The sequence below is a fragment of the Bufo bufo genome, chromosome 1 (genome assembly GCF_905171765.1).
Source record: "Bufo bufo chromosome 1, aBufBuf1.1, whole genome shotgun sequence".
NCBI lineage: Eukaryota > Metazoa > Chordata > Amphibia > Anura > Bufonidae > Bufo > Bufo bufo.
In genome coordinates, this window is record NC_053389.1 from 180843373 (window position 1) to 180855971 (window position 12599).

The 12599-nt window shown below is 45.7% G+C and overlaps 2 protein-coding genes across 6 annotated transcripts in view; both read right to left on the reverse strand.

Moving 5' to 3' along the window:
- Positions 1 to 12599, reverse strand: part of LOC121001740 (myosin-binding protein C, fast-type-like) — a 607494-nt gene that overhangs the window by 475926 nt on the left and 118969 nt on the right. The gene's annotated exons all lie outside the window — the stretch shown is intronic.
- LOC121001720 (myosin-binding protein C, fast-type-like) overlaps positions 1 to 12599 on the reverse strand; it is a 272071-nt gene that overhangs the window by 140438 nt on the left and 119034 nt on the right. For all 3 annotated transcript variants that reach the window (XM_040432923.1, XM_040432909.1, XM_040432918.1), the window contains 2 exons: positions 11124 to 11166; positions 10544 to 10612 (listed from right to left, as the gene is read on the reverse strand). In XM_040432923.1, coding sequence (XP_040288857.1) covers positions 10544 to 10612; positions 11124 to 11166 — 112 coding nt within the window. The remainder of the gene's footprint in view (positions 1 to 10543; positions 10613 to 11123; positions 11167 to 12599) is intronic.

A 12599-nucleotide genomic window follows, 5' to 3' on the forward strand; every position in this document is an offset into this window, starting at 1 on the left:
AGCGCAAGTAATATCTCTGTCACCAGCGGCTAATAAAAAATGACACTAAATTAATGTCACTGATAATTAGGATGCGCAAACGTTATACAGGAGATGTAGCGCTGGTAATGTCGCTGTCACCAGCAGCCAAACAATTGCGCTGAATGTCACAGATATTTAGTAGGCGGCGCAAATGTAAAATAAAAGATGTAGCAGAGGTCACTATCAGAAGCGGCACTAACAATTGCACGCAATTTAGAGCAGGTTACACTAATAATTTATATTGCAGCCAGATACAACTATAGTGCTTAAAAGGACTTTTGGGTCTCTCTAACAATTCCACGCAATTTAGCGCAGGTTGTGCTAATAATTATATTGCTGCCAGATACAACAATAGTCCTTAAAAGGACTTTTGGGTCTCTAACAAGTTTTTTCACTAAAATATTACTATTTCACTCCCTACACTATCTGTTCCTTCTTCAGCACAGCTCTCCCTGACTAAGACTGAGCCGAACACGTGTCATCGGGTGTTATATAGCACCCGATGACTTGTTCCGGCCAGCCAATCACTGTAATGCCAGTGGCCAACATGGCTACGGCATTACAGTGAGTGCCAGTACTCCCGCGCACGTTTATTGGCTGCGTAGCAGCCAACATACGTGCGGGGAGGAGACTCAAACATTGCGCTCGAGCACACGCGGTGTTCGGCCGAAGTAAAATTAGTGTTCAGCAGAGCATGCTCGCCCTACACTAATCACAAGTCATATGACCAGTAAAAACAGGCAGTGGTTGAGAAGGACCTGCGATGTTGTCACAGTCATGAGACCAGTGCAGGAGAGAATGGCAGTAAAGTGGAGAAGAACTGGGGGAAGAAGCTGTGGTGATGTCTGCTACATAACTGGGACTGTATGATAGGGCTGAAGGGAGGGATGTTATTTACATGGAACTCTGTGTTGGAGGTGGTTGGGGAGGGGGTCATGTTATTTACATGGGAATGTATGTTGATGGTGGCTGTAGGAGAGAAGAGATGTTATTTACATGGGACTGTATGTTGATGGCGGCTGGGGGAGGGAGTGATGTTATTTATATGGAACTGTATGTTGATGGTGGCTGTAGGAGGGAAGTGATGTTATTTACATGGAATTGTATGTTAATGGCGGTTGAGGGAGGGAGTGATGTTATTTACATAGGACTGTATGTTGATGGCGGCTGTGGGAAGGAGTGATGTTACTTACATGGGAATGAATGTTGGAGGGGGCTGGGTTAGGGTGATGTTATTTACATGGGACAGTATGTTGAAGGCAGCTGTGGGTGGGAATTATGTTATTTATATGGGACTGTATGTCTGAGGGGGCTGTGGGAGGCACTGATGTTGTTTACATAGGACTGTATGTTGATTGTGGCAGTGGGAGAGACTGATGTCATTTACATGGGACTGAATGTTACAGGGGTCTGAGGGAGGGAGTGAAGTTATTTACATGGGACTGAATGCTACGGGGTCTGAGGGAGGGAGTGATGTTATTTACATGGGACTGAGTGTTGAGGGGGAGATGTTATTTATATGGGACTGTATGCTGAAGGTGGCTGGCGGGGGGAATTATGTTATTTAAATGGGACTGAATGTTGAGTGGGTGATGTTTACATGGGATTGCATGTTGAAGGCGGCTGGGGAGAAGGTGATATTATATACAGTCAGGTCCATAAATATTGGGAAATCAACACAATTCTAACATTTTTGGCTCTATACACCACCACAATGGATTTGAAATGAAACGAACAAGATGTGCTTTAACTGCAGACTGTCAGCTTTAATTTGAGGGTATTTACATTCAAATCAGGTGAACGGTGTAGGAATTACAACAGTTTGCATATGTGCCTCCCACTTGTTAAGTGACCAAAAGTAATGGGACAGAATAATAATCATAAACCAAACTTTCACTTTTTAATACTTGGTTGCAAATTCTTTGCAGTCAATTACATCCTGAAGTCTGGAACGCTCAGACATCACCAGATGCTGGGTTTCATCCCTGGTGATGCTCTGCCAGGCCTCTACTGCAACTGTCTTCAGTTCCTGCTTGTTCTTGGGGCATTTTCCCTTCAGTTTTGTCTTCAGCAAGTGAAATGCATGCTCAATCGGATTCAGGTCAGGAAATTGACTTGGCCATTGCATAACATTCCACTTCTTTCCCTTAAAAAACTCTTTGGTTGCTTTTGCAGTATGCTTTGGGTCATTGTCCACCTGCACTGTGAAGCGCAGTCCAATGAGTTCTGAAGCATTTGGCTGAATATGAGCAGATAATATTGCCCGAAACACTTCAGAATTCATCCTGCTGCTTTTGTCAGTAGTCACATCATCAATAAATACAAGAGAACCAGTTCCATTGGCAGCCAACATGCCCACGACATGATACTACCACCACCATGCTTCACTGATGAGGTGGTATTCTTAGGATCATGAGCAGTTCCTTTCCTTCTCCATACTCTTCTCTTCCCATCACTCTGGTACAAGTTGATCTTGGTCTCATCTGTCCATAGGATGCTGTTCCAGAACTGTGAAGGCTTTTTTAGATGTCGTTTGGCAAACTATAATCCGGCCTTCCTGTTTTTGAGGCTCACCAATGGTTTACATCTTGTGGTGAACCCTCTGTATTCACTCTGGTGAAGTCTTCTCTTGATTGTTGGCTTTGAAACACATACACCTACCTCCTGGAGAGTGTTCTTGATCTGGCCAACTGTTGTGAAAGGTGTTTTCTTCACCAGGGAAAGAATTCTTCGTCATCCACCACAGTTGTTTTCCGTGGTCTTCCGGGTCTTTTGGTGTTGCTGAGCTCACCGGTGCGATCCTTCTTTTTAAGAATGTTCCAAACAGTTGTTTTGGCCACGCCTAATATTTTTGCTATCTCTCTGATGGGTTTGTTTTGTTTTTTCAGCCTAATGATGGCTTGCTTCACTGATAGTGACAGCTCTTTGGATTTCATCTTGAGAGTTGACAGCAACAGATTCCAAATGCAAATAGCACACTTGAAATGAACTCTGGACCTTTTATCTGCTCATTATAATTGGGATAATGAGGGAATAACACACACCTGGCCATGGAACAGCTGAGAAGGCAATTGTCCCATTACTTTTGGTTCCTTAACAAGTGGGAGGCACATATGCAAACTGTTGTAATTTCTACACCGTTCATCTGATTTGGATGTAAATACCCTCAAATTAAAGCTGAAAGTCTGCAGTTAAAGCACATCTTGTTCGTTTCATTTCAAATCCATTGTGGTGGTGTATAGAGTAAAAAATTTTTAGAATTGTGTCGATGTCCCAATATTTATGACCTGACTGTACATGGGACTGTATTTTGGAGGGGGCTGTAGATAGAGAGGGATCTTATTTACATGGGACTGTATATTAGAGGGGGTTGGAGAGATGGTGTGATGTTATTTACATGGGACTCTATGGTGGAGGGAGAGAAATAGTGTTATTTAAATGGGACTGTATGTTGAAGGGGCTGAAGGGAGGGGAGTAATGCTATTTACATGGGACTGTATTTTGGAGGGGGCAGGAGAGATGGTGTGATGTTATTTATATAAGACTGTATGGTGGAGGGAGGAATATAACTACAGGGGGCACTGCAAACTCAGGGTTCATTATAGGCATTCTTATTTCTACTGTGGGCTCTATAGGATGGACTTATAGATCTGTCTCATTTCTACTAAGAGTACTATGGCGCTTATTACTAATAAGGGGTCTTTAGATAACTTTATTTCTACTGGGGGCTTTGTGAGGGCATTATTAATACTGGAGGGCTATAGTGATGAACCAACATCGGCCGGGCCCCATTCACTTTAATGGCAGGCGAACCTGAAAAACCTTTAGGTCATATTTGCAGCCACCAAATACTAACTAGAAGTGCATAAATAGTCCCACAACATAAACAGTAACATACCAGAGGAGGATCAATGGCAAAAATTCCCGCAAAAAATATGTATTTTAATCAGGGCCCATTTTTATGCGTCTTAAAGGAAAACTCTCAAAAATGTGCCCCGCTGGAACCTAGAATTTTTTTTATTTTAGGCCACGGGAGTACAAGCCCCAAAAATTTGGCATTCACCTGACAGAAATGAACAAGTGATTATGTGGCTGGAGATATATTAGACCGTCAGTGGATAACAATTTTACTGTAGGCCAGTACAGGCCACAAAAATTAGGCATTCACCTGACAGAAAAGGCCTTTTATGCCGCTGTATATACATAAGACAAGGACCATTCTTTTTTTCTGGGTGGTAGCGTATATGTGTGGGCTGGCATGAGGAAATTCAGTCACAGGTGTTGAATTCCTCCAAGATCCATGCCTCATTAATTTTTAGAAATGTGAGGTAGTCCACTCTGTTGTGAGCTAGGCGAGTGCGCTTATCGGTCACGATCCCCCCTGCTGCGCTGAACGTCCTTTCGGACAGGACAATCCATGAGGGACAAGCCAAGAGTTCCATGGCAAATTGTGCCAGCTCTGGCCACAGGTCAAGCCTGCACACCCAGTAGTCCAGGGGTTTCTCGCTTCTCAGAGTGTCCACTTCGGCCGTTAACCCAATGTAGTCAGACACCTGTCAGTCTAGGCGTTCCCTGAGGCTGGATACAGAGGGTGGCTGTTGATGGGTTGGATGCAAGAATGATCTCATATCCAAAGTGACCACCACATCTTCAAACCGCCCTCTTCTTGCACGCGCGGTAGGATTGGTTCCCCTCACCTGTTTCCCAGTGGGTGGAAATTCCTCTGCCAGTGCCTGCAACAGCAGAATGCAGCATCTCTAACAGCAAGGCCTGAAAATGCCAGCCCACTGCCAGCCCTCTGTGATGCTGGTAACATGTCAGCCATTTTGTGTTTGTACCGGGTGTCTAAGTACGTTGCCACCCAGTACTGATTCTTGCCCTTTATGCTTTTTTTTTACGGGGGTTCCTCTTCAAACACTGGAGCATGAAGGCCCTTATTTGCACTAAATTGGAAGCGGTGGAGCAGCCTGGCTCCTGCTCATCGCCCAGGAGTATGTCGTCCTCGGTCTCCTCTACCCAGCCACGGACAACACCAGGGATCCCCGAAAAGTTTAAAGTCCCCCTCAAAGCTTGCTCTTCCTGCTCCTCCTCCTCCTCCCCCCAGCCACTATCCTCCTCTGACTCCTCTTCACACTCCTGCTGACTTGTCTCAGATGGAGTAGCCCCCTCTGGGAATTCATTCAGCATTGCGACTTCCTCTTCTTCCAGCTCCTGTTTCCTCGACGGCTTGATCAATGACAACACGCAATGCACGCTCCAAAAAGAAGGCGTAAGGAACGATGTAACTGATGGCACGCTGAATGCGACTGAGCAGTTTTGTGATCTCATCAAATGGCTGCAGAAGTCTGCATGCGTCGCTCATGAGCAGCCACTGGCGAGGTGAAAAGAAACCAAGCTCCCCAGAACCTGTCCTACTGCAGAGTTCGTACAGGTACTCGTTAACGGGACATTGCTGCTGGAGCAGCCTATCAAGCATATACAAGGTGGAGTTTCAGCGCGTCATGCAGTCACAAATCAGACTTCTGACGGGCAGGTGGTGTCGCTGCTGAACGTCAGCAAGGCGAGCCATGGTCGTGTAAGATCTTCTAAAATGGCTAGAGATTTTCCTGGCCTGCCACAAGACGTCCTGGACCCCGGGATAATTGGCAACAAATCGCTGCACAACTAAGTTCAGGATGTGTGCCATGCACGGCACATGTGTCATCTTGCCCTGTTTCAGCGCGCTCAGCAGATTGGCACCATTGCCGCACACCAATTTACCAACTGTCAAATTGAGCAGGGTTAGCCACTGATCGGCCTGTGACCGCAGAGCTGAAAGCAGTGCAGGACCGGTGTGGCTCTTGGCTTCCAGGCACAACAGCCTCAGCACAGCATGGCAACGTCTCAGCTGGCACGTCGAATAGGTTCTGGGGAGCTTGAGGGGTGCAGAGGAAGAGGCGGTAGCAGTGGAAAAGGAGGAGTCAGCCGAGGAGAAGACGGAGGATGGAGTAGGAGGAGGAGAAGAAGAGGCAGGCCTGCATGCAATCCGTGGCGGTAACACCAACTCCACACGGGTGCCGGGGGTTACATGCTTGACGGCCGTCAGAAGGTTCACCCAGTTGGCAGTAAAAGTTATGTACCTTCCCTGCCTGTGTTTGGTAGACCACGTGTCTGTGGTCAGATGTATCTTGGCACCGACACTCTGTGGTAGAGATATATTCACTTGCCGCTGAACGTGGCCATATAGCTCTGGGATGCCCATCTGGGAGAAATATTTCCTTCCGGGGACTTTCCATTGCGGTGTGCCAATGGCCACAAATTTTATAAAGGCCTCCGAGTCCACCAGTTTATATGGCAGTAGTTGGCGGGCTAGCAGTTCCGACAAGCCAGGAGTCAGCCGTTGGGCAAGAGGGTTATCCGGCGTCATGAACTTTTTACGCTTAAACATTTGAGCCACGGAAGCCTGCCTTCTGCCAGATGAACGCGAGGACGGCACGTTCGAAGGTGGAGTGGAGGAAAAATGGGAGGAGAGAGGGGAAGGAGAAGAGGCAGGACATGGAGCACCGGGAGTGTGGATTTGTGGGTTCTGACTGTGTTGCTCCCACTGGGCTCGGTGATTGGAGGCCAGGTGCCTTCTTAAGGTGGTCGTCCCTAGGTTAGTGTTGGTCTTATCGCGACTTATGCGTTGACAGCACAGGCTGCAGATGACAACACTACTGTCAGCAGCTGACACGTTAAAAAAAGCCCACACTGCGGAGCCATGTGCCAGCGTCCTGGGAGCGCCAGATGTGACCGTGCATGGTGGATGTTTCGTTCCAGATACATTAGCAGTCTGCTTTTTGCCTCCGGTGCACTGTAAGTTCTGCCTGCTTCTCCTCCCTATCTGCTGCTCCGTCTGTCACTCTGAACTTCCCTCCTCTTCCTCTCTTGTGGGCAAACACGTGATGTCCATCAACACGTCATCACCATCACCTTCACCACCACTGACATTAGAGATCTCGGAGTAGGCAGCAACAGTTGGGACCACCCTCCTTGGGCTGATCTGGGTACTGTCGTCAGACTGCTGGATGGCGGCCGTTGCTACCTCCTCTTCCTCATCCGATGCCAAGAATGGCTGTCCATCGATAAGGTCTGGGAAGGGATGGGAAAATAATTCCTCTGACTCTGTCTTTGGGGGTGCACACAGCAGAGAGTGAGGAAAGTGCAGATACAGAGGATGAGGAGGGTGCAAAAGCGGAAGGCTGAGTGAGACACTCAACCAACTCTGGTGACTTAATCGCACGCACCTTCTCCAACTTCCCACTTAGGCTCTGGCTTGGTGCACCTGCCCTACCCCTACCACCCCTGCGGAACGGCCTGCCTCTTCCTCTGCCTGTCATTTTCAAAATGACCCTGTGCCAAAGTCCCTAGAGAAGAGCAGTATTTGGTGAAAGCTGGTATATCAAACCCTTAAATAAGTATTTTGTGGAAGCAGGTGTATCGCAGGCCTCAATCAATATTTGGTGGAAGCAGGTATATCAATCCCCTAAATCAGTATTTGGTGGAAGCAGGTGTATTGCAGGCCTCAATCAATATTTGGTGGAAGCAGGTATATCAATCCCTTAATCAGTATTTTGTGGAAGCAGGTGTATCGCAGACCTCAATCAATATTTGGTGGAAGCAGGTTTATCAATCCCCTTAATCAGTATTTTGCGGAAGCAGGCATATTTCACCCCTCAGTCAGTATTTTGTGGAAACTGGTATATAGAACCCCTTAATCAATATTTGGCGGAAGCAGGTATATCACACCCCTCAATCAGTATTTTGTGAAAGCAGGTATATCAAACCTCTTAATCAGTATTTTGTGGAAGCAGGTATATAGAACCCCTTAATCAATATTTGGTGGAAGCGTGTATATCTCACTCCATAATCTGTATTTTATGGAAGCAGGAATATAGAACTCCTTAATCAATATTTTGTGGAAGCAGGTATAGTATATCAATCCCCTTAATCAATATTTGGTGGAAGCAGGTATATCTCAACCCTCAATCTGTATTTTGTGGAAGCAGGTATATCAAACCCCTTATTCAGTATTTTGTGGAAGCAGGAATATCGCACCCCTCAATCAGTATTTTGTGGAAACAGGTATATCAAACCCCTTAATCATTATTTGGTGAAAGCAGGTATATCGCACCCCTCAATCAGTATTTGGTGGAAGCAGGTATATCGCACCCCTTAATCCTTATTTTGTGGAAGCAGGTATATCGCACCCCTTAATCCGTATTTTGTGGAAGTAGGTATATTGCACCCCTCAATCAGTTTTTTTGGGGGCAACAGGTATATCTCCCCTGTTGCAAATAGTTGTTCCAATAGCACTTGTCTCTCTATATACCTGCAGTATCGCAGCAGAACCGCACACAACTGCTGCACAATACAAATGCACTATAAAATACTTTCTATGTATATTATAAGTATATCACACCCCTCAGTATATAACACCTATCGATAGCACACCTATACCAATCCTTAAAAGGACTTTTGTGGCCCTTTTAGCTAGCGTTTGGTGTCCCTAACAGTCTGTCCCTGCTCCAAAAAGCAACCTCTCCCTACACTGGCAAAACACAGAATGTAAAATAGCTGCCAGATCGGGTTGTGTTATAGGGAAGGGGTGTGTCCATGTGCTGAAACGTTTCAATTGGCTGTCTTGTCCCACCTGATGGATGTGTCATGGGTCAAAGTTCAGCGCAATGCAAAAGAATATGGTGCATACGAACATCGCCATATGTTCGCATGTTCGGCGAATCGCGAATGAGCAAAGTTCACGCAAAACGAGCGCTGGGCGAACCACAAGGCCATCTCTAGAGGGCTATTCTACTCTTGGGGAGCGTTATCACGGTTGGGGGCACTGTAGGGAGCAGTATTACTAATGGGGCATTCTTGGGGAGCGTTATCATGGTTGGGGACACTGTAGAGAGCAGTATTACTAATGAGGGCATTCTAGAAGAGGGTTAGACTTTGAGGAGCACTATTACTGTGGGGGCACTTATATTTCTTCAGGATAGTATTTGGGGGTATTGGGGAGCACAGCGAGCAGCAGGATAACACTGTGGGGACTCAAGGTTGGGAGATGATGATAGAAATGTGAGGAAGCTAAGATGTCCGTGTGTCACACTGTGCAGAGATGAGGCGGCTGAGAGAAGTTGTCCGGACTAAATGGAGAAGATGATGACAGAGAAGATCTACATCGGAGGAGACGTCACCTGGAGGCCCTGGATGTGACCGATATGTGCTGCTGTATAGGAAGTACGTCAAAATGCAATGTGTAGGGGGAGGGGCGACTTAGAAACTGGGCCATATTCATTGGGGCTTGGGCCCCGGATCTTTTGAGACCCTAGCAACGCCCCTGGAAAGTAGTAAGGAGCCTTACATAGCATTATAGTACATGACCACCATACATATGAATGATCATCCTTGAAATACATGGACAGGACAGGCCTTGGGAAACTTTTTTTTAGCAGCTACCTTCCCTCACTAACAGAAGGGGTTCTAAGCAGCAGACCAGTCTATAACTTCTATATGATATAAAAGGGCATATGGATAGGGGTTGTCTTGATGAAACAACCCCCATTTTTTCTACAAACAGCATCACTCTTGTCCGTGACTTGACTATTGGGCCCAGCCCATGGCCAAGAGGTTCTATTTGTGGATATAAAGCTCTATTTATCGACAATCCCCTAGAGCAATGATGGCGAACCTATGGCACAGGTGCCAGAGGCGGCACTCAGAACCCTCTCTGTGGGCACCCACACCCTTGAAAAAGTCTATGGTGTACCAATATACCTTAGACTTTCCCTGCCATTCAACAGCGCAGGGCGCACTATGAACAGCACAGGAAGCGCACTGAATGTAGGCAGGCTATTATAGCTAAATAATAAAGTACATGGAAGATAACTATATTGGACTGTAGTATTCAGGTTAAATTGCCGTGTTGGCACTTTGCGATAAATAAGTGGGTTTTGGGTTGCAGTTTTGGCACTCGGTCTGTAAAAGCATCGCCATTACTGCCCTAGAGGAAGTCTTGTCTGCCAGACAGTAAACCTGTAACGACATAGTATTACATGTAAGAAAATAGATGGCTAAATGGGATGGTCCAGGATTAAAGGGGTTATCCAAGGCTATAAACTGCCCCCCCATATGCCGGGCCCCTCACATTGAATATACTTACCTGGCTTGCCGCTCCCTGCATTGTGTGTGATGCTAGGGAGGCTCATCCCTGTCCCCGCCTGTCATTGGCTGCTCCCCCGACACCAGATGTTTTCATCCACGCGTGGGACATGAAGGAACACACTTTTCTTGTGTGTGAAAATCTGGTTCCAAAATGTGCCGACCCTTTCTTTTACGCACATTTTATGGCATTATGTTACTTTATAAATCAGAGTAATGCGGATGATAATGTCATAATAGGTAACTGCTTATTATACAATTCTTTTCTATAATAGTGTGATACATAAGTGTCAAATTCATGCACATTTAAGATTAATAGTTCACATTAATATTTGGTTACGTTTTCTTGAGGAGAGCACTGAAATCAAGTTCCCCAGCATCATTGCTTCGTTTGCCTTCCCCACTGGTCCTAAAAGTAAATAAATCATAAAAAAATTTAAGGAATACAGACAATCCTATAACAATTTTGAAATAGTAGTTTGTTTTTAAAGTTGTTTTTTTTTTTCTGGGAGTACAATATTGATGATCTATCCTCAGGATAGGTCTTCATTATAAGATCGTTGAGGGTCCAGATCCCAGCACCCTGGCTGATTAGCTCGTCCGCGCACTGCGGACTCCTCAAAGCATAGCAAGGACAACACCATACATTGTATAGTGGCTGTGCTTGGTGTTGCAGCTCAGGCCTACTCACATAAAAGGGACTGAGCTGCACATAGGCCATGTGACCATTGCATTTGATGTCACTGGCCTAGGAAGAGGCATCACGGTCATTTCAAAAAGCTGATTGGTTGGACTCAACTAGAAGTAATTGGTGAACATCAATATTGTAGTCCACAAAAACTCCTTTTGAAGGGGCCGTCAGCAGTTAACTGGGAAAGATAAAAATGATATGTAAATTAAAAAATAGATTGGATACTTACGTCCTCTTAAAAGCTTGTAAAATGTTTCCATCATCACCAGCATCTGCAATAAAAGATGGAGTGGCTTATGTGAACAAATGGCTTAGCACAAATGCCACCAAGTTGCCCTATGTAAACATACCAGACTCAATACACAGTACAATTAACATTATATTAAAATATATTCTAATGGATAATGCAGTGAAATAGAATCCGCCTTTTTAGTGTCCCCTTATGCTACTTTTAAGTTAACCAGGTGATTTGAAGGGAACTTGTCACCACCTTTATGCTGCCCTCACTGAGGGCAACATAAAGCTGCCTTCTAGCCACTGATCGACAGCTTTCATATTCACGAGCATGGAGTGCTCGGTATTCATGACTTGCAGGCTTAGCCTACAGCTAATGTTTACTGAGGACTTCTTTCTTGTGTGTATTATCTACAGTGCCCCTTCCTCATAATTGCTGCAACCAATAAAGTGGAAAATGATTTAAAAGTGATGTCAGTCACAACCTTATACCATTCTCAGAGAGGGTAATGACAGTTCCCCAATATGGGAACAAATAAGTTTAAAGAGGACCTTTCATGGGTCCAAAGAATATGAACTTAGTAGCAGCCTACATAGAACGGCGCCCAGGGATCTAAGTGCACTTACTATTATTCCTGGGTGCCTCTCCGTTCGCCCGCTGTGGCCCCCGGTAATTTCTCAACATTTGGTGCAAGTAGGAGGAGATGCCAGTGTCTCTCCTTCTCCCTGACGGCAGCGCTGTCCAATCACAGCGCAGAGCTCAGAGCCAGGGAGAAAAAAAAACGGAGGCCACAGCGGGCGAACGGAGCGGCGCCCAGGAATAATAGTAAGTGCACTTAGATCCCTTGTCGCCGCTCTATGCAGCCTGCTACTAAGTTCATATTCTTTGGACCCATGAAAGGTCCTCTTTAAAGATTTTGTTCACATTCTTGTTGCTCCTGAAGGTAGAACAATGTAGTCTGCAAAAATGAAAAACTGATCTGTTAGGCTACTTTTACATCAGCGTTTTTCTTTCCGGTATTTAGATCCGTCATAGGATCTCAAAACAGGAGGAAAACGCTTCAGTTTTGTCCCCATTCTTTGTCAATGGGGACAAAACTGAATTGAACAGAATGGAATGCACCAGAATTCATTTGTTTGGTTGCGCTCCCATGCTGGACAAATAAGTGCTGCAAGCAGCGTTTTTCTGTGCTTCATGGGATAGTGATCAAGACAGATCCGCCATGATTCACAATGTAAGTCAATGATCCCGGATCCGTTTTCTCGGACACAAAAGAAAACAGATCCATCGCCCATTGACTTACAATGTTTTTAGTGCCGGATCTGTCTTGGACATTTTAGAGTTAGGCCTCTTTCACACGGGCGTCATGTTTTTGGCCCGGATAAAATGCGCGATTTTTCAGCGCGAGTGCAAAACATTGTAATGCGTTTTGCACGCGCGTGAGAAAAATCGGCATTTTTGGTACCCAAA